The following is a 21868-nucleotide window of genomic DNA, read 5'->3' as shown; positions in this document are numbered from 1 at the left end:
CACAAAAAAAGAAGTAAAAAGGCAAAGTATTTGATGCATATTGTTACTTTGTAATGTTCTGTAAAAGCAAGTTTTTCAGGAGTTGGGGAAGTTGTAAAGCTTCAACCAAGGTTTTAGCAGTCAGTATTTGCAGTTCAAAGTCCAGGGACTTGTGCTCCTTAATCACTTCAGTGCTTTTGAAAACCGCACTACAAGTTCCTGAGTGTGTACTTAACATCTTATCTTTTCTGAGGGTGGGGCTGGGGAAATTCTATATAACGAATCTCCAAAATTGCTATTGATTTATCAAAAAACTGCAGTGAGTTGATGAGATACAATTGAGCAGTTATGTTTGGAAATGCTATTAAGAATGGGTAATGAGACTTTAACATTGCATGTTTAAGGAAAAAACTACCTGCCTAAGAGTACTTAAGCAGAAATACATTAGGTTATTTTTCTATGCCCTGTCTTATGTCTAGAGCAATTTCACTGAAACAGAGTGATATTTTAAAAGTATTGGAAATCATGTCTTTCTTTGGTTTATTGTATATTTTAATCTAAAGCCACTTTGGTACACTTACTCAAACTGAACTGTTGGTAAATTAAGTAATTCTGAAGAAATTAAATTAATTTTCTAAGGAATCAAAAATCTTTCTGTTACATCCCTTTTATGTTAAACCTCTTGAGCGGAGGGAGTGGGAACAGTACAGCATTGACTTCGGACATGGTAATACAGTAAAAAAAAAAGAGTAGACTGTATAAACTGTTGCATTTTAGGGCTTGTTTAGAGTAACTGGTAAACATAAAATGGTTTTGTTTCTTTGTAGTCTGGAACAGGTGAAGCTTAGCTCACTCTCCTGTTGTGTTCTCTGTATGTGAACACAACATATAAAAGGCTGAATGCCCCCTGCTGACGGGGCTTCTTGGAGAGGGGGCGAAAGGTTTGTGACAAGAGGAGGAGTGCAGGCCTGATCATTTACTTCTGGGTGGTGTTCCCAGTTTGTGGTTTTGCGTCACTATTAATTCCATTAAAAGTTTACCTCTGTCCTTGTGTTTGAATTATACCCTTGATGTTTCATGTAGCAGTATCAGGAAGGCTAGGAGGCTCCCTCGTACTTGTTGACACGGGTGGTGGAATTTCTTCAGTGTCAGTGAAAAGATGTGGCAATAGTATCCTTGGGAAAGGGGAGAAATAATCTGCACTCTTACCTCATCACACTGAAACTTTGGGATCAAATCTCAGTATAAAGACCTGAGAATTACCTGAGTTTGATCACCGTTTCTGCATCATTCTTCTCACTAAAAATGTGGGAATGCAATACCTCCTGAAACTCCATTTTAATATATATTCTAGTTAGTGTACTGTAGTGGGAGTAACACGGTAAGGAAAGTAGAAATTTTCTTGGGACTTACATGGAGTTAGGTTTATAAATGTCTGTTTGGCATTATTTCTAGGAACAGGAACAGATATAGTTAATTCTTGTCAAGCTGTGAGTAATCTGCTGTCATGCACCCTTGTATCAACTGTAGTTTGGACAAGGGAAAAAGCTGTCTGTCTTTATTCAGCTTTTAAAATTCTGTTTAAAGGAAAGGTGACATAGGCTTTTAGATGCAAACAGCCCTACTTCCAGCTGCTGCTGTTTTTAATATAAATGCTTCTAACATAACCTTGTGCTCTTGTTCTTTTGATAACTATGTGATGCCATTAATTACTACTGTTTAAGTCCTTGCTGCAGCAAGTGTTCCTGACAGTAAATACTACCTTAACATTTCCCCCTCAAGATCATCTTCAGCTTAGTGTACAAGCATATGATTGTGGATAGCTGCTGAGGAAACTTTTTTTTATGTGTTACAGAATGACAACAGTGAACGACGTCGCCATGATAATAGCGAGCGCAGAAGAAATGACAATCCAGAGTCTGAGACCAATGGGCAGCCACAAAACAACATTCAGCAAGTGGTGGAACAAGACGAAGAAGAAGATGAGGAGCTGACACTGAAATATGGGGCAAAACATGTGATTATGTTGTTTGTACCTGTCACACTTTGCATGGTGGTCGTTGTTGCAACCATCAAGTCTGTCAGCTTTTATACACGCAAGGATGGACAGCTGTATGTATAAATTTTTTTCCCCTATCTTTTCAATGGACTCACTTAGATAATTTTCTTTAATCTTCATTTCTTTTCAAGTCTAATTCAAGCAGTGAACTCCCTCTTGCCTCCCTTGTCCCCTCCACCAGCCTGAAGATCGTATTCCTTCCAGAAACCAGACTCTATATTCATGGTACTATTGACATTTGTTGTCTGTCTGGTGATCAGTTGGGATAATATCTTGGCTGCTACTGCTTGATTCAAATCCTAGTCCTCATTTTAATACTTCATTGTGTGCTGTGGTATTTATAAAATAAACTCAATCCTGAGCCAAAGCTGTTTCAGTTGTACTCTGCTAGAATACAAAGATTTTGGAAAAGCTAAAAACCTACTCATTTAAGTGAAGTAACATATATGCCAAGTTCTGGTTTGCCTATGCTGTTTGACAAAGAAATTCAAATGCAAGAGGAAGACAGCTTTATGAGGTTCACTTCTGTTGCAGCTACAGAAACTTTCCTGGCAGGATTCCTGTATTGATTTTTTTTTCTTTTTTCTTTTTTTTTTTTTTTTTTGGCGAAGTACTAATGTTGCCAAAAAAAAATCCAATTTCAGGTAAAGCTGATTTGAGAGAAAGGAGGCAAAGGAAGAACACTGAGCCTGTCAGAACCCACAGCAAATCAGTCTCAATGTTCCACTGTGAAAACATTTAGACAAAATGATTCAAAGTGTGTTTGGCTTTGAAATGTTTGTGTAATATAAGCATGTCATAAAATGTTTCAATAAAACACTGAGTTCTTTTTCACTATCAAAATTGTTGATCAACAAGAATTATTTTTCTTGAGATTTTACTTATGGTGTTTTCAGCTCGCCCTCCCTTCCCCATAATGAAGTGATTTTTTTTCCCCAGCTTGTTGTATATCTTTAAGAAAAAGAGAGCTGAGCCCATACAATGTTTTGTTGAAATCACTGGGGAACCTTTCTCTGTAAATCCACTAGATGGTGTGCTTATTATGAAAGTCTAGCTGCAGTAACAGTCTGATGACTCGTAGCCTGTGAGTGATTGTATCAAACAATGCAGAGTTCTGGTTTTTGTTTTACAAAGTAGAAAATAGTACTAATCTAAGAATGTAGGAAAGACAAGTCTTCTAAGGAAAAAATTACCATTTTTTAATTAAAGTTTGCCAAATATGATACTATGCCACCTTTCAGATTTTGCCGAAGTAGAAAATAGCTGTTGCTTTTGCAGCTCTGAATTGAAAGATTACTGCAATTCCATCTGATGTTGGCCTCGCATATCAGAAACATCTGTGCATTCATCGCATTTCAGTTGACTCTTTGTTGTTGTAGCATCTACACTCCTTTCACAGAAGAGACAGAGACAGTAGGACAGAGAGCCCTGAATTCAATTCTTAACGCCGCTATCATGATCAGCGTTATCATTGTCATGACCATACTCCTGGTTGTGCTTTACAAATACAGGTGCTACAAGGTGAGTATAAATATAATTGACTTGAGTAATTGTGCTAGTTTTATTTATTAGTACAGATTATCAAGAATGGAACAAAATGAAGGGTTATCAAGGATGAGTGAGCAAAAGTAGCAGAACTGGTGATTCAATTCACTGTTTCAATTCTGTGGCTTCTGTTCCTTTGACACAACAGGGGAGCAAAGGCCCAGCGCTAACACTGCTGGTTGTTTTGTCCATTAGAATTCAGGTGGTGTTGCTTCCTATTCCTGTTAAATGTACCATGTACTGAAATCTTCCTGTGGTCAAGAACTACAAAGTACAGACCTGGTCCTACAATTGGAAAGCTACTCAGGACTTCAGGGGCTTTTCAAGGGCTCCCTTTTCCCCACTCTACCCCCAGTATAGAAGTCTCCCAACAGTGTGACGTGCATGTGGCTGTACACACCAGGCAATACCCTTATAGCAAACACAGAGGCTCTGAGGCTCTTTTGTGAAAGATTTCAATCATATAATGATGTAATCTAGGCAAGTCCAGGCTTAGCATAAATAATTGCAATGTCACCTGCCTGGGAGGAGTTGTTTGTGAAAATTCCTGGTTGTCTTTTGGTCTTAAGGACCCATTTGACAAGGCTTGGCATATTAAAACTTCCCAATGTGCAGTCAGAACCTTAAATCCATTTCATAGTTGTAAAACAGGCTGTGGGATCCATGCACTGGCACAAAGCTTTGGTCCACTTTATTTTGTTTTCAAGAGGGGGAAAATGTTTTTGGTCTTCATGGCTGTGGGTAAAACCCCTCTACAAAGTATTTGTGGAGTGACTGTGGAAATTATTTCTGCCTGCATCTGCATACAGCTGGGAATAGTGTTTTTTTAAAGTATAGACCTTCTCTTTCACCACAGTGTGGTGTTAAATCTGAACTGGCAAAGTATTCTTTTTAAACTATCAATTCTGTTCATTCTAATAAAGCCAAATGCCTGATATACTTCAGGCAAGTTCCTTGGCAGCCTAGTCAGTTCTTCTCAGGTGCTGTAGGCATAAACAAGTTTTTACTAAGCTTTTCACATTTCTGGCTTCCCTCTTGACCTTACAAAGCACCACATGTTCTCCTTAGCAGAATAATTGTTGTACTAAAAAATCAGAATGATTTGACAACAGAAATTTCCTGTAGTTATATTTTATGCTAATTAAAAGAAATAATTAACTACCTATTTTTAGAATTGCTAAGAGTATTTCTATGCTGCTGTACCAGAATGCTGTAAAATATAGTTACCTGTCCATGGAATTCTATTTTACTTGTCATTCTATATGTAGAATGTGGTCTAGATTATGGGGAATTAATTGATGTTAGGCCTCCAACTGGTAGTGAAAATTTGCATATCTTCCCAAGATTTTCATCTGAAAACTCCTTTGAAGAAAGGAAATGCTATTTCAGCTTTACAGCTGTTAGTTTCCTATGTTTCTCCTGTATGTTTTAAGTTAAGCATGGTCCTGATTCTAGCTCCTAAATCTAACCAGAAACAGCATCTTCGAAGGTGATCTATTTGACTAGCTTTTCTTTGTAACATATTTTATTATTCTTTGCATTCCTTGTTGTTTTAGTCTGCCTAACGAAAATCTGGCTGTTGTAGATCATTTTACTTCTCTGCATTCTGCAGTTCTTAGTTTTTATTCAAGTTGTAGCAGGCAAAGCCAACTCTGTACCAGCAATCAATTAGTGTTGAAGCTGTTGTCAAATGCAGAATGAAAATTCTTTAATTAGAAGGCAACGAACCTGTTGTGGTATCCTGCTAGGAAAATGCTGGCCAAAACTTACAAGAAATACTTTGGAAAAATTACTTGTGTGAAAAGAGGCCGGTGGTCTGGAAAATGCTATAGCAAATGAAATGCATACTGAGAATAAAACAAACATCTGTGTGTAAAATGCCAACTTACCTCAACTCTTGAAACTATCTCCTTTAGTACCGTTGACAGTAGTTATACCAAGTGTGGGTAAATATTTGCTGTACTGTGGCTTCGGTGTTTGACATCATTAGCATTTTACTTTTTACTAGAATGAAACGTTAGAGTTCACGTTATTTTCTTAAGTGGTAAGAAAGTTTTAAGAGCTTATGCTACAAATAGAAGAACTACAGATAGGAGTCATGTTGTTATTAAAAGAAACGGCAGCTTGCTTTGCCATTTTCTTAAAATGGTTTCAACTAGTTTTACAGAGAAATAAAATCACTCGTTAGGTCACTACTTACATATATAGGCAGCTTTACAAGTTGTTTGAAAGTTGGATTCTGTTTCAGGTACCTGTCAGTCTCCAGCTTGAGCACGTCCCCCCCCCTCCACTTGCTATGAGTGGTGATAGTTTGACAGACCGAGACAGATACTTTGGCAGTTTTCCTGCAGCATCTTTACAGGCACCGTGCTTATTACATGTGGGAAATTCTTAAGTCTTTTTGAGACAACACTAGCAAATATGGAAAGTCAATCTGTTAGATTAGCAAGTTAAATGAAGGTTTTATTAGGTTGAAGGTTAAATCTGAACCTGTTTTGAAAGACAGGCAGTGTGAAGGAGGAGAATGAACGTTTCAAAAATTGCTGAGAATTTTAAAAATGCTTATGAAAAATTTAGTATTAGACTAAATGTACTAAATTACTAACTGTAATAGCTAGATTCTTAATTTGCTGGGAAGTCCTGGTTGCCTCACTTAAGCATGATTCCTTTGTGTGCATATGGGCTTTACTTTTAAATTAACTTTTGCAAAATATTTGAAAACCTATAACGTAAGATCCATTCTACTAAATATCTTTCAGAAGAAAGAAAATATCTTTCAGAAGAAGAGAAATAGATAACACAATTTCTACACAGTTTCTCAATACTTTGATCTGGTGTACATATATAGCTAATTTAACCCGTTAATTTTCCACTGAGCATGTCTATTCGAAGCAGGATTTCTTATGCAGCTTGAATTTCCAGATTATTGCTTCTGACTGGTTATCTACTTGTGATGTTGGTTTTATATATAAGATTCTGTGCTGGGAATTTGATAGATATGTGTTTCATTCTCAGTTCAGAGATTGCCAAAGTTACAGGGCTCTTCAATCTTAATTTTTAATTTTGCAGTTATATAAAGAGTGGTATTCATTTTTTGTCAGTGCAAAGTCTGAGCGCCTGTCATTTCCACTGAGTACAACCCTGAACTGTATTTTGTTAAATTGTTGGGCGTGTATATCTGGTCTCATATCAAAATTAGGGATTATGTCTATAGATGATTGATAGAGAATATAGAAAACTTTATATGGTCATTCATCGGTGACATGCTAACTCTGAATTCCACCAGATAAGCACTGAAGGTTTTTCTGTGTTCCAGTGTGTAATTCTGTAACTGTATTCTGAAAATGATTTGGAATTAGAGCAGGCTTTTTAATTGCGCAAAAATGAATCATGTTTTCCATCTGTGTTAATGCTGGATACTTCTGCTCTGTTATAATGCCGCTGTTATCAAAATGGTCTAAAAATATAAAATGGTAGTTGTTGTATAGAACCTATCTTGAAAGACCACAAAGTACTTAAAATTCACAAGTGTAAATTGAAATACAATAATGTGTACAGACTAGATATTAATTTATCAACAACCAGAGAGATATCTGAATATCATTTTCTTGCTTTAATCAAAAGGGAAGATAACCTTAAAGGCATTTTAAACTAGATATTAACTTTAAAATAACAAATCTAAAAAAAATCTGTATCGATATCTTTTTTTTTTTTTTTTTCCAGGTGATCCATGGCTGGCTTATCATTTCTTCTCTTTTGCTGCTTTTCTTTTTCTCATTCATCTACCTGGGGTAAGTGAACTAAAGCATTAGTATGCTGGTTTTCCTGTATCACTTCGTGTAGGTATTTATTTTAGAACTAGCACTTGAATCTTAAGAATGACAGTGGGTAAGCTATTGTAATAACATTTTTAGTTTTATGTAGGTTCATAGAGTACACATAAAACAGAGATATTTATGGGTTTATAGTGCATCTGATACTGCACAGAAGCTATCTTCCACAGGGTAACTTACTCTGCTAGCATATCTTCTGATAATTTTTTCTAGTCACATGACTCAAGGGCAGTTGTTTACATCATGGCTTTGGTGGTGGGCTGTATATGCAAAGGCCGTTTGCATGGGAGTGGCAGAAAAGAATCAGCTGAAAAGAATCTACTCTCTCACCAAAATATATTCAGTGTTTTTCTTTTCAAATTTGGACATCTGCCTTTATCCGGACATCAAGAAAAGCTGTACATAATGCTTCATATTCTCTAAAACGAGCAACCTGATCAGGGTTTGTAGCTAGAGTTATGCCATGAAATTATTATACTGTGTATATTTCTGTACCACTTGATGACAAATATGCTTCTTTTTGAAGAGGCTTATTTAATTTGGTCTCCAGGGGGAGAAAGTGGTGTTCCTTCAGTCACTAATTTTTGCCAGAAGTGATCTGTGATTCCTTTTTTGGTCAGTATTTTCTCTAACCTTAATAACGACTTTTGAAATACAAGGCAATGTGTGCTCGACAAGTGCAGTGCAGTCTGTGTGGAGACAAGTTGCCAGGCTCACCTCCTTTGGGTTTGGGTTGGAGCTGGCACTCTTCCATGGGCATGTGTGAGTAGAGGGACTGAAAGCTTTCCTGACACTTTGCTTTCCATCACCTGTCCCTGCCACCTCATAGCAGGGAGTTTGTAGACCGATTATACATGATGGCAGTAAGGAGCATCCTTTTAACACTGTACATCTCAAAGGCCAGCTAACAACTAGGGAGGGCAAATGTCCTGGAGGAAAGTATCATGCAAATTATAAGGTTCTTATTGGCTTGGTGAGTTGACAGCAGCAGAATCTGCAAAAAGCCATCACAACTGTTTCTTCCCTGTGTCAGTGGAAATCACCTGAGACTTGGTGACAACATATTTGTCTATTTTGATTTTACTTATTGAGGGTCTTAATTAATTTATAGTATTTGGTGTGGCAGAGTGACAAGGTTCATCCGAAAAGAAAGCTTTTTACTTTAGTGTTTGTGGCAAAGAAAAAACCAGAATAACCATGTATATCTTACTTTGAAGTTAGCTAAGTGTTTCCATTCCACAGGCAGCAGGTAAGTACAGACAGATCTGTTTGCATGCCTTTAAAGATCCATTATAACCTCACAAGTTCTTAAGATTTTTAAAAATCGTGAGCATAATAAAAATGACTGGTTTTGCAGTAACATCCTTTCATGTCAATTTCTGCTTTGATTGAGAAGGAAATAGAACATTAATGAAAATTTTCAGAAAAGTGAAAGAATTGGTATGAAGCTAACACTGGTAAAATTATCCCCTTTGTGAAGAATAGTTAAGTACTAATGGTAGATAGACTTTTACATTTGTGCCACTACACTGCATATGAAAATTAAAAAAAAAAAACATATTCTGAACCTTGCCTCTGTAACTTGTTTCCATTGTTTTAAGCAAATGCAGTCCATATTCTTTTTCTTTTTTTTTTCTTTTCTTTTTTTTTTTAGTGAGGTTTTTAAGACTTATAACGTCGCCATGGACTACATTACGGTGGCACTCATGATCTGGAACTTCGGTGTTGTGGGAATGATTTGTATTCATTGGAAGGGTCCACTTCGGCTCCAGCAGGCATACCTCATTATGATAAGCGCTCTCATGGCCTTGGTGTTCATTAAGTACCTTCCTGAATGGACTGCGTGGCTTATCCTGGCTGTCATTTCAGTGTATGGTAAGGTCTGGAGTGAGGCATAATAACAGGTATTATGGTGGGAATTTCCTCTGTTCCCTGACTTTTCCGTTTGTTTGACTAGACCTTAAAAAAAGAAAAAGGATGGGGGGGTATCATCCAAAGTAGTGGATAAGGTGATTACAGACTTCAGAAATAAGATCATGATCAAAACAGATTGGTCCCCTGCAGCCCCCTAAGGGCTTTGTGTGATTGTGTGATGCCATCTTCCTTCATGTTTTCTGGACTTTCTAGATTCTTTGGGGAGGAGAATTGGAGTAACTCAAGAGAGGAGGAGATAAGAGACCTATGTTGCCATTTTGATCACTTCTGTGAAGGTGGAGAGCTTTCGGTTTCTCGTTTTCCCCAAGAATCCTTGGAAACTATTGTATGTTCAGATTTTAGGAGCTTGTTGTTTGGGTGCGGTCCCATACAGGTATAGATCTGCCAAACCTACAAATTGCTCAAATTTGTGGACATAGAAACAGCACCCTAATCCATGCCTAATAATATAACAAGAAAGAAGCAAGGAAGGATTAAAGGCAGCTTTCATTGCTCAAAGTCAAATTAATTTGAATTATTGCATATTACGCTTTTTCAGAATGATGACTTGAGATACTTAGATGTAGTTTTTTTGTCAAGCTTTAGAGGGCACTGGAAACTCTTGGTAAGATCACTCTATATCCCAAATACTGATTTAGTTCACAGGCAAAACTAAAATCCAGTTACTTAAACATAATTAAAACATTACAGCTGAGTGTACCCATGAAGTTGTGCTCATCACTTGAATTTTTTGGAAGCTTTTACATGTGATGAATGTGTACTCTGAAAGTCACTGATAAGTGATAAAGACTGAGAATCTGTCCGATTGTAGAAGTGCAAGGGTTAATAAGATTTGATCAGCTCTGGTAGGTCAGTGTACTCCTTAGGTGTCCTCTTCCTTCAGAGGGAGGAAAAATGACCCTTGTGTGTATGCCCATGGATCATAAGGCATATTAAGGAAACCTTCCCACCCCCCTGTCCCCACTTCTATCCTTCATATGACTGGAACAGATCTGAGTATTCCAAGCATTCAGCCTTCGTTCAGTAGTTGCAAACCACAATTACTCTTCGGATTGTATTCCAAGACCATAACATGGTAGTTTTGAGTAAAGGGGAGGTAAGTTTCAAAGCCTGTGACCCCACGCTAAGAATTCTTTATTGAGTAGGACCAGCAATAGTGTGAGGGCCGTTCACTCAGGTGCAGAAGGCCTGCTCTGTGCAAGATACAACTCCTGACAAGTAAGCTGTTCCTTTTGGTGTCAGATTTTGTTTCAAATTAAAGACATACAGTGAGTGGACAAGGGCAGATAGTAGTAGCAAGGTTAGTATGTAGATGTTACAACTTTCTGCCCAAATATGCAGGACAAGGGAAAAGTAGCTGAGGTGGTTTGTGGAGTTGCAGATTTCATTAACAAGCCATCAATGTTCAGGTGAGAAAGCAAATGGATCAGTTTTTCTTAATGCTGTGCCTTGATCTGTATGAGTAACTTGTACAGTCATCCTACTTTGTAAAGGATTGCTTTTCAGTTAATTTTTACTTGTTCACCCAGTTTCATATACTGTCCCCTGAACAAGAGTTGAGGGAAGCAACAAAAAGTTGCTGTTCTTTTCTTATGCTAAATATGTTTTGAACACCTCTCAAATCTATGCAAACACAGCATTTTTCTGCAGTGCATAATAAACCTGGTTTTTTTCCTCTTCACACCACTTTTTTTCATCTTTAAGTGGGAATAAATTTGCAGTCATGCCTACTTCATAGAAGTTATGTAAGCCTCAGTTGCCTGTTGTTTTAAAAGTTGTTTTAGCATTAAACTTGGGTTAAGAAAAGCTTTGATAATAGAAAGCAAGCTTGGGTATTTCCAAGACGTTAGTTGAATAGTAGCTTTCGTGAATTATTTGCTTTCAGCTTGCAATTCAACATACACAGATACGTTTGCAGTTGCATAATATGCTAAGTGAGGAACATCACATTTTTAAAATTTTTATACACATTACAGTAATATGTAAAATAGAGACTATTAAAAAGTATTCCTGTAGGATACTGACTTGTGGCCAATGTCTCTGTCAGCAGTCTATGTTCAGGGTAGCATTTTATGTTATTACCAGTCTCTGCAAGTATTATAGAAAAACATTCTTATGTCTGCAGTGATGTAAGACCTGTTCACTCTTCCTTTCAGATTTGGTTGCTGTCCTATGCCCTAAAGGTCCTCTTCGTATGCTAGTTGAGACAGCTCAAGAGAGAAATGAAACTCTCTTCCCAGCACTTATTTACTCCTGTAAGTACATTTCATTAAATACTTTGAACTTAAAATCATCCACTCAGATGAAGTGATTTTCTCATTTTTCTGTGTTTTAACACGGTGCTTGTCAGCTGGAATTCTTAGTCTGTTCTCTTGAGCCTCAGTTTTCCTTTCACTGTTGACTCAAAAGTGTGGAACGTCTTCTGGCTAAGATTTTTCAAGGTAAAACCCAACATGTTTTGTTACAAAATATGAAAAGGAAAAAATGGTAATACACCTTGTTTTGGGAAAGAGGTATGTCATTAGGCTGTGAATTAAGCCTATTCAAAGGGAGTACTTGTTTTCAGAAAATATTTATCAACTTTCAGTGCTTAAATAACCTGTGTGTTACTGGAAGGAAAGGAAGAAATTGCCAGGAAGAGATTCGTTTACAGAACTATTTTCTCCAGGGCTTGTCTTTTTTGATACATTGTTTCTCCCTGCAGTTGTGAAAAATAAGCTACTGAATGCAAATTGTTATTATGACCTGTGCATAGATTAGTACATAATTCCACTGCTTCCGAAGTTCCACGTTGCTAGCCGCAGTCGTATGGATATGCAGTGAAATGGGTTAATCATAAATCATTATGCTACTGGTGCTGAAGAAGGGCCTCTATCTGGAAGCAGGAAGGGTGCTGTAGACTGGCTGGCTGCTTCAGGGACAAGTTTACGGTGGAGAAAGGGGAGGGGTTTCTTTATCTGTCACTCTTCCTGTGTTTTCCTGATACTACTCATAGCCGCCTGTTGTTCTCTTTTGTGGAAGGAGAGGTTAGCGCTGAGAAACCACAAACTTGCATTAAAATACACCATTTAAATGTGACAACATTTTATTACCTCCAGATTGGAGAATTCTTTATGATGGTGGAGGTAGAGAACAATTAACTTTGATGCAGATACTGCCTCTGTGTTGAGGTACTTCAGTACCAGTCTTAATAGATCTTTTTACGTGCAGATCTGATTAATGGAAAAAAGTAAAGAAATCGTTGATTCAGATTTTCAGAGTGGGCCTCATATAGAAGTAATTTCTCTGGCAACAGTTGCCATTTTTTCAACATCACGTAAGAATAAAACAACTTTTATTTGCCAAATTCTGTACATGCATGTTGTAGCTGGTACTGGCTGTGTTCCAGATATTACTGTGCTTTAATGAGATTAAAATTGCCTGTTGCAGAAGATAGTTGTATCAAAAAAAAAAATAAAAAGGATTGATGCCAACACTATCTCAGAATTGCATACATCTGAAGATATAATTAGCTATGCTGGTTTGTTTTGTTTTTTCTTAATAGCAACAATGATATGGCTAGTAAACATGGCTGAGGAAGATCCAGAAGTCCAACGGAAAGCTTCCAAAAACTCCACTTATGATAAACAAGGTGAGTTTTTCTTTGACAAGCCTTTATAGTTGTCATTTTATTGGAATACATGTTTATAGATACTTGTTCTTTAGCTTTTTGAGTGCCCTGGTTGCTGTAGAAGAGTGAAAGCATGGAGGCCTTATTGGAAATGATAGATTTGTCAAGACTTCAAAAATTATTTACTTATTGTGCAGTTTATGTTCTTGAATTCATTTTTCTAGGGTCCAGGATGCTGGTAGTGGAGTGGCTTTCAATAGACAGCTATTGACTGGGCTCAGTTGCTTTTCAAATTGGGATGATATAGTATAATGTTAACTCATTTGTATTAAACAGAAATGTGTCTAGCTGTCTTGGCTATGCAGCTAGTGTTTAAAAACGTGGGCTTTGTTTGTTTACATGTATTGTTAAAGCAGAGCAGTGTTTCCAAATTTAACATACCTGAAGGAGTGTATGTATATGTAACTTTCAGTAGTATTCTATTTTACTGGGAAATTAAGCTGTCTGTGTTGACTGAAAGAAGCTAATGAAATATTAGACGAGAGTTTGTTCCTTAAACTGTGATCTTTAAATTAGGCCACCAAAGAACTTTCCCTCTGTTATGTTGAAGTACTCCTGAATACTAGGACTTAAGTGCAACATGTGCATATGTGCTGTGACTGCAGAGTGCACATTAACTCCTGATTGCTCAAATAAGCATTAGAATCCTAAGAGAGAATGTCTTGTAGTGGTGTGTGCCAATGTTAGATGTTGCCAAATATTATGGAATACGTCTTTTTTCCTCATTCTTCTGTGATCTTATGCGCAGAGAGATTGTCATGTTTTAGAAGGCACATTTTTGAAGGAGATCTTAAATGCTTTTCTTTCTTTGAGCTCCGGCAAACCAGACTCGGAGTGAAGATGCTGAAGCAGATGATGGTGGCTTTAGTCAAGAATGGCAGCAACAAAGGGACAATAGAATAGGACCCATTGAATCAACGCCTGAATCTCGTGCTGCTGTTCAGGCTCTACCCAGTAACTCTCAAACAAGTGAAGACCCTGAAGAACGTGAGTATGGAGTACCGTGTCTGAAATACTTAGTAAATCTGAAGCTAGTTAGTCTTAGTCATCCTGACTGCACATATAGTATGCTGTGAGCCAAAAGCAAGCTGAAGAGCTGCTTTTGCTCATGATCAATACTGACATACCTCATAGAAATAGATGCTTTTTGGTAGCTTTTAGTTTTGCTGCAGGAGTGAGTAATATTGGCCAAATTGGTCTTCAGTTTGATACACAGACTCAAAACTTTAATAGCACAAGCTGCTTTCAGACCATTATACAGTCAGTTGCATTAGCTTCTGTCTTTTTCACAGTGTGTTCTGCTCTGTATCCCCTCTTTTGGATTTTAGGCCCTGTAAATGCAGTCATTAACATTTTTTTTGCCTCAAGATTAAACTACTGTAATCCACTCTGTAGAAAGCCATGTTTAAAACCTAACTGGAGACTGAAATGAATGCAGAACACCATGAGCTTTGTTATTTTTCTCCAGCATCTTGCTGAGGTGCAGTATCTTTGGAGAGCATATGACATCAATGCTCAGATATCTGTTTGAACAGACTCGTGCTTTCCAGTTGGAGTTTAAGCTGCTATTAGATTTGCAAAGCTCTGAATAAATTAGGGTCTGCCTGTCTAATAAACTGCTCTCCCCATGTAATGCTGCCATATTTAGCAGGTGCATCTGCTTCCTCTGATTCTCAGGTGCTCCTCTGTTTAAAAATACAGAGAATTCTACTTTAAGAACAATTTTAGAATTTACTTTGTCAAAGAAATTCCAATTTCAGAGCGTGTTGCAAATCCATTTTCATTTCTAGAGCTTAGAAAAATAATATTAAGATGGACAAATTTTAGGAATTGGGCTGTTTCAGTTAGTTAACTGGTTAACTAAAACTCTTGTCTGGCATGACTAATAATTTTCTCCTTCCCGTATTCTTACAGAGAATAGTAATGACAGATATGCAGTGACCCAGTCAGACTTGTCAGCCAGCATTAGCTTACTAGAAGTTTGGTGTGGCTTATTAGAAATTTGGAGAGTGCACTTGTGTGGAAAGAGTTACCTGGCAGTTGCCTTTGTTGATTGTTCTGTCACACTGAAAGCAAGCATCCAAGTTTTGTTTCAGCAGTTAAAGGGTGTTTTAGTGTTTAAGAGCTTTTCATGAATACTCTAATCTCGATCCCATATCGGACGCCTGCTGAAAGAGAGTAGGTTTGGTTTTTTCTTTTCTCCTATCTTTCTTTTTTTTTCTTTTTTTTTTTCTTGTCTTTTTTTCCCTCCTGATCAGCCAGGCATACACCTCTGTTTTGATGCTCTGAGTTCCTCTTAGAACTCTGAAGTGAGTTTTGGGCTGGAGTGTAATCAGGTGGCAAACGGTAGGCCAAATGAAAACAGCTGGTGACCTGGTGTTGGCCTCTCTGACTTAGTGTCTTGGACTAAAACTTCAGAAAGCGAACTGGCATTCAGGAAATCTTCATTAGTTTGTTTGCAGAAATAATCAAGTATTGTGCTCCCAGAGTTGTTGCTAAGGTGGTAATTACTATTTAAAAGACATCAACTCATGCGTTTTCCTAAACCTCATGTCTTGGACTAAATGTGTTGGGTTTTTGCCTCTTTGATAATGCTCTGCAATTACACACAAGTGCTTTTTAGAACTACCTTAGTAAGAATTCTGTAGGAAAATTGTGAGGGCAGTGGAATATTTTGCTGGGTATAAGTTTCTAACTGGCAAATAAAACATCATCTGCAGGGGACTTACTTGTTTTCCCCCTCCCTCAGACAGCTTAAAGGAATTGTATTTCAATATTCTGTTGAATATGACATGATAAAGAAAAGTGGACACCCCCCCAACAAATATAATTACAAATATGTGAGTTTGTACAGGAAAGTAGGAATATAGAAAAATCTAATTAAGTGGTGTAATGTTCCTAAGCCATTTTGTTTCACAAGAGTTTTTCTTTATTGCTTGATTCAGGAGTGGTACTAGTTGTGAAAATAAAATGTTCTTATTAGCAAGTCTTGTTGATACTTAATGTAAATCTCTTTTATTCTCTGACAGGTACTGATATGTGATATTAATAGACTGTCTGATACTTAATGCTGCCATATATTCACTTTTGCAGGAGGAGTAAAGCTAGGTTTAGGAGACTTCATCTTTTACAGTGTCCTTGTTGGCAAAAATTTTAGCTTTTTTTTTAGCCATATTAATTGTAAGTATAGTGTAATATTATAATAGGGATAGTTTCTGTTGTTCATCAGGGGCAAAGTCATAACTGCTACATTTTTTTCCTTTGGAATTTGTTTATTTGGTGGCCAGACTGAAAACTGATGAGGGCTTTAGCTGTGATCTTCATTGACTGTACATCTGTCACTTAGACCTTTAGTTTAGGAAGGCATGAATTGTATCTTGTATTTCTGTGGGTTTAATGTTTTTATATATATATATATATATGTAAAAATCTATTGCTTGTCAGAGTTCCCTAATTCTCCCTATGTTTTTTGTTGTTTTTTTTCTTCCCCTCAGGGTCTGTGCCTTACACTTCTGCTTCTTGCCATCTTTAAGAAGGCCTTACCAGCTCTTCCAATCTCCATAACCTTTGGGCTAGTTTTTTACTTTGCTACAGATAACTTGGTGCAACCCTTTATGGACCAGCTAGCATTCCATCAGTTTTATATCTAGCACACTTGATGCTGGTATTCTATGGATATTTGTAGCAAATCTGTGAGGAGGAAAAATGTTTTTCCCTCAGTTCTCAAGTGAGACTGAAGTTTAATACTCAAGATTCCAAGCCTGAATCATTACAACTTCCTCCGATGATGGTGTTGGGTGTTTTTTTTTTCCTGAGACAACTGCTGCACTGGGCACCATATGAATTTTCCTGTGTGAAGGTGGCTTCTTCCTGATGGCTGGTCTAAACCGGGTGCTATTATACCAGAGGTAATCTGATATACATATCTCTGGTAAGGACCACCTGTGTGAAAATTGCTAATGCTTCCACCAGCAATGTGATCTCTTACCACAGGTTGATTATTTTCACAGCATTAAGGGTGCTCAGGACTTCCTTGATGTTAACAGAGGAAGCTGACAAATCACATGAACTTGTCCCTGTAACCAGTTGAAGAGAGAGAACCCAATTCAGACTTCTTCAGCAGTGATTTTTTTTTACAGTGGAGTCCTGACTCTGCTTTGTGTAATGAGAAAGGACTTTGTAGGAATTTGACAAAGGGAGAAAGTACTGTCACTCTGAGAGTGCTCCACCACTTCATAGCCTCTGTGCCTGAGTGTTCTTGGTTTAGTAAATTTAAAAGCTTTTTTTTTTTTCCCCACACTGGAACTAGAGCCTCTTCTCAGTTTTAATACTTTGTATCCTCAAGCATGGAGTGCACCTTCTGTACACCTGCTCCAGTTTAAGTAGCTACTTAGACTTGGACTGAATTATTTGGCGTTAGTGGATCATAAGGTCCTAATTTGGATCTTAGATTCCTAAAGGTTAATAAACTACATTAAAAACATTTTCAGGACTTACTATTTGTGCTCCTGCAAATCATTTTGCTAAGAACACCATTTCAAACCCCATGTTTGAGAATAGTTGCTAACAGCACAGACTGCATTGTTGGTATATGTTCCTTCTATTGAAATTCTTACAAAATAAGTAGTCATTTGCAGCAATCCCAGATGGAGTTTAGCTTGCCAGATCTAGAGGCCAAAGTGTAGCACCTCTAATGCATCACTGAAATTCTTCGTCTTCAAAAATGTGGTTTACAGTTTTGTTGACCTGAAGTATTGGTCACTCAACCATCTAACACCTCAGGTTGGGCAGATACTTTTTTTTTTTCATGCAGTATCTTTACCATTTGTGGCCCTCTTCATTTTAATTACCTCCTCCCGTGAGACACCGAAGACTGGAGAAGTGAAAGACAACTCAAAATCACTGAAAAGAAGACACAAGATTTTGAACTTCTTACAAGAAAAAGAATCGATTCAAATCTTAAAACTGCTAAACTCTGTTTTCTTCTTCATTTGAAAGAACTCATTTATGAATAATTGCTTGGAAATGAGACTTGTGTGGGATGAAGTTGTTTTTCCTGTAGGCTCTTACTCTGTACAAGTAATTTTTTTTTCTGAGGGAAGCATAGGGAGTGGATACTGTTGACGGACATTCCATTTTACTTGCATCTTGATACTGGAGTCCTTGCCAAGTAGAACAACTGTCAGAATCCTGATGCAAACTCCTTTTACCTTTTTTTGGGGGGCTTTCAATCTACAGGCACCGAAACAAAGGACTGAGACATCACAGATGCTCACCAACCATTGCCCAAATAAGGGAAGAAAGGCTGTGATGTATGAATCTGCTTTAAAACCAAGAAAGGCTTACTTTGATTGTCTTTGGAAACATCTGTCTTTTCCAGTATGACTTGCTAACTGTAGTGTTAGCATTTACATTTTCATAAAATATATTGTCTTGTCTCCTCTAAAGTACTTTTATTCATCTCATTTGTGTGCTGATTCGTTGTGGATAGCATTAATAAACTAACCATATCAAAATTGCTTACACTGACTTTTCAAGTCAAACTTGCTTGTGTTTTCTAGCTTAAATCATTGGTCCATATTTTGCTGCATTGAAGCCGGATTTAAAACATTTGGGGGTTTTTTGGGGGGGAGGGTTGTTTGGTTTGGGGTTTTTTTACAGGACTTTGAGTTGTTTTTATACTATCGTAACTTGTCCCTTTCCTGAGAACTGTATCTAAGAAATTCCCTCGTGTGTTTTATTGGGCATCCTTTCTATAGTTTCATTGTATAGGACAGATTTGCTAAGAGTTGGCATCGCTAGCATCTGTTTGCGTATCTGAGCCAATTCTCAGTTAAGCAGTCATCTTTATTGTTTGGTTTTTGGCTTAAATATGCACCGTGGGAGTACTAGCTCCATTAAAAGTTGCTTTAGAATCTACAGAAATGCACAAAAGCCTTTCCACATACTTGAATGGGTGTTCGATGTACAACCCAAGGAAGAGCTCAGAATCTTCAAACACTAAATTGCTGGTCTTCCACTCCCCAGAGCTGCTTCTGCTATCCTGATGTTTTAATTTCTGAGCTAGTGTGGAGTTAAAGTAGTGGAGACTATAAAATTTATTTTCATAGAAACTGTTGAAGTTTGAATCTCAAAATAGATTCAGAAGGGAAATTGCTTTTCAAGCCCAGGCTGATATATGTTAAAGCACACTGCTTATTACAAGTCTTACATACACCTTCAAAAACCAGATGAAATTTTCTAGATTTGCCCTCTTATGCCAAGTCATGGTAGCTTGTGTTCCAAATGAGATCTTGCAACTGAAGATCATCTCGGTACTTGGGTCCATGAGGTTCAGTTGAGAATAGTTTTTGTGTGCATTTGTGTTGTTACTACCTAACTGTGAAGGTTGTGTCACTTTTCTCTCCTTTGTCTTAAAACACCGATCTAATTTGAGATCATGAACCATTTCAGCTTGGTTAGCTTGGCGTAACTGAAACACTTCTGATATGTAGTCTGCATTTTTGAGAGAGTTTTCGTTATTATTAAATTAGCATGTTAATGACAGTACATTAGACTGTTTCTCTGAAAGAACTATTGTGTAACCTTAGTAGCTAGATTCATCTCTTTTGTGCCCAAGCAGACTGACGGGTATCTGTTGTGTGACTGTTTCAGTAATCATACTTTGAAACTGGGTATCACGATAGCTTTCTCTCCCCTTTCAGGTTACATCAATGATTAGTCTCCTTCCTTGGCTAAGCTTCAAATAAATAAATGAGAAAACATAATACCAAGTTACAGATTTGCCTAAAACCCAGGCACTTTCATTTCTCCCTTTTTTTTTTTTTTTTTTTTTTTTTTTTTCCTGTTGGGGGATTTGATCCAGAGCAAAAAGAGATCAGTGGAAGCTGGTCTTATAGCAAAGATGTATGATGCTGTCATATCTGTGTATGGCTATTGTGGTGGCACTCACATTCAAATGTCATCTGTGTGAGGTGAGTCTTGAAGGTATGGACGTGATACTGTAACACATTCAGAGTAGTTCTGACTGGGTAGATGATGGCTTCTTTGAGCCAAATAATCAAGGGCTGTGCTCCACTACAAACGGCTAATCTCCCCAATGTACAAAGCAGACCCTGACTATTTCAGGCATAGGAGACTGGTGCTTCTTGGATATTATAGATATATATCTGTACCTATAGAGATGTAGATATATATTAGATGTACTCTGGGCCTGTAGATGACAACTGTTCTGCCATTAGTGCAGTCAAGAATTAAATATGCAGAAAGTACATTTTGGGTGGACGGTACTGTATGACAAAACTTCTCAAAATGCTTTATTAAAAAAAAAATTACTTTTGGCGATGATGCTGTTGAAACGAGTTTAAGAGACTGTGGAACATGTCTGCACTGTGATTGCATCTCAGTGGTAACTTGGTCATTGGGAACGTTGAAACATGAACTAGAATGGAATTATTTTACACTCAAAGCATTTGCTGTTTTCTTTTTTACAAACACTGGTTTGTACATAATCTGAATTGAATGTGAATGTTTTTTAAACATCTTCCCGGTTCTTGATAAGATACGTTTTTGATAGATTATTGCAAATTTTCCTGTATTTGTCTAATTATTAAAATAAAAGTTGCATGGATCCTGACTTATCTTGCCTTTACTATATTATTTTAAAGCCATCACTTAAAGCTGTTGGAGGCCTAAGTGCCATAGCTATTTTTATTTACCATTTAATGAGTAAGATTTCTGTCTTAAGACACTTAAGTAACTGCTTTATTTCTCAGCAGAAGAGCTTCAAACTGATTTCTGTAGAAGTACTTTCTTCTAAAAGCTACTTTTTGTGTTCATTTAAAGAGTCGGTCAAAGCCTGTTGTAAAAGCACCCATAAGGTGTAATTAAGGTATAAAAAAAAGATAGGAGATTATACTGAAACACCAGCTGGCACAATGAAGATCAGAGTTACCCAGGAAAAATATATACGATGCTCAGAAAGAAGACTTCATGAACAGTAGTGGGTTTTGTTATTTTGGTGTTGATTTCATATCAATATGATTGAAGAAGAGCTTTTCTCTAGCAGCGGGGGGGGGGTGTGTTTGTTATTTTGGAGAAGTATTCAATGCAGAGTTCAAATTTGTCTTGAGTTGACTGACTGCTATTGAAGATGTTTCTTTAGGGGATTGCCTGATCTCTGTATGGAAGGCCTGCACAGAAGGGAAGGTCTATCCTGACAAGTAGTAAGTCAAGCACAGGTGGTAGGAGGCCTGCATGGATGAGCAAGGAGCTCCTAACTGAACCCAACCAGGAAGTGTAGAAGAGGTGGAAGCAGGGGCAGATGACCTAGAAGGAGCTTAGAGTTGTTTTGCGATCTTGCAGGGATAGGGTTAGGAAAGCCAAGCCCCCTCTCGAGTTGAATTTGGCAAGTGATGTGAAGGGCAAGAAGAAAGGACTCTATAACTATATAATGGCAGAAGGAAGACTAGGGAAAAAAGGTGCCCCCTCACCTGCTGAATGGGGGAGGGGAACTTGTGACAAATGACATGGAGAAGGCTGAGGTACTTGTTGCTTTCTTTGCCTCAGTATTGGTAAGACTGGCCTTAAGGAATCCCATATCCCTGAGACCAGAGGGAAAGTCTGGAACAAGGTAGACTTAACCTTGGTGGAAGAGGGCAGGTTAGGGAGCATGTAAACAAACTGGATGTACCTTAAGTCTATGAGGCCTGACAGGTTGCACCCATGAGTGCTGAGGGAGCTGGGTGATGTCATTGTGAGGCCACTCTCAATTGTCTTTGAATGGTCATGCTAGCTGGGAGAGGTTCCTGAAGACTGGAAGAGAGCAAATTTCACTCCTATGCTCAA

The 21868-nt window shown here is 37.6% G+C and overlaps 1 protein-coding gene across 1 annotated transcript in view; it reads left to right on the top strand.

Annotated features, from left to right (window-relative positions):
• The window catches only part of PSEN1 (presenilin 1), a 25308-nt gene extending 5421 nt beyond the window's left edge, over positions 1-19887 (top strand). Inside the window, 10 exon segments of the mRNA XM_009645550.2 lie at positions 1835-2091; positions 3418-3559; positions 7307-7374; positions 9071-9291; positions 11508-11606; positions 12896-12982; positions 13835-14008; positions 16115-16169; positions 16171-16201; positions 16516-19887. Coding sequence (XP_009643845.1) covers positions 1835-2091; positions 3418-3559; positions 7307-7374; positions 9071-9291; positions 11508-11606; positions 12896-12982; positions 13835-14008; positions 16115-16169; positions 16171-16201; positions 16516-16671 — 1290 coding nt within the window. The 3' untranslated portion in view covers positions 16672-19887.
• Positions 19888-21868: the final 1981 nt, after the last annotated feature.

Source organism: Egretta garzetta, unplaced genomic scaffold (genome assembly GCF_000687185.1).
Source record: "Egretta garzetta isolate BGI_Z169 unplaced genomic scaffold, ASM68718v1 scaffold828, whole genome shotgun sequence".
NCBI lineage: Eukaryota > Metazoa > Chordata > Aves > Pelecaniformes > Ardeidae > Egretta > Egretta garzetta.
The sequence above is the reverse complement of the archived record's forward strand: the minus strand, read 5'-3'. Positions and strand labels throughout refer to the sequence as shown.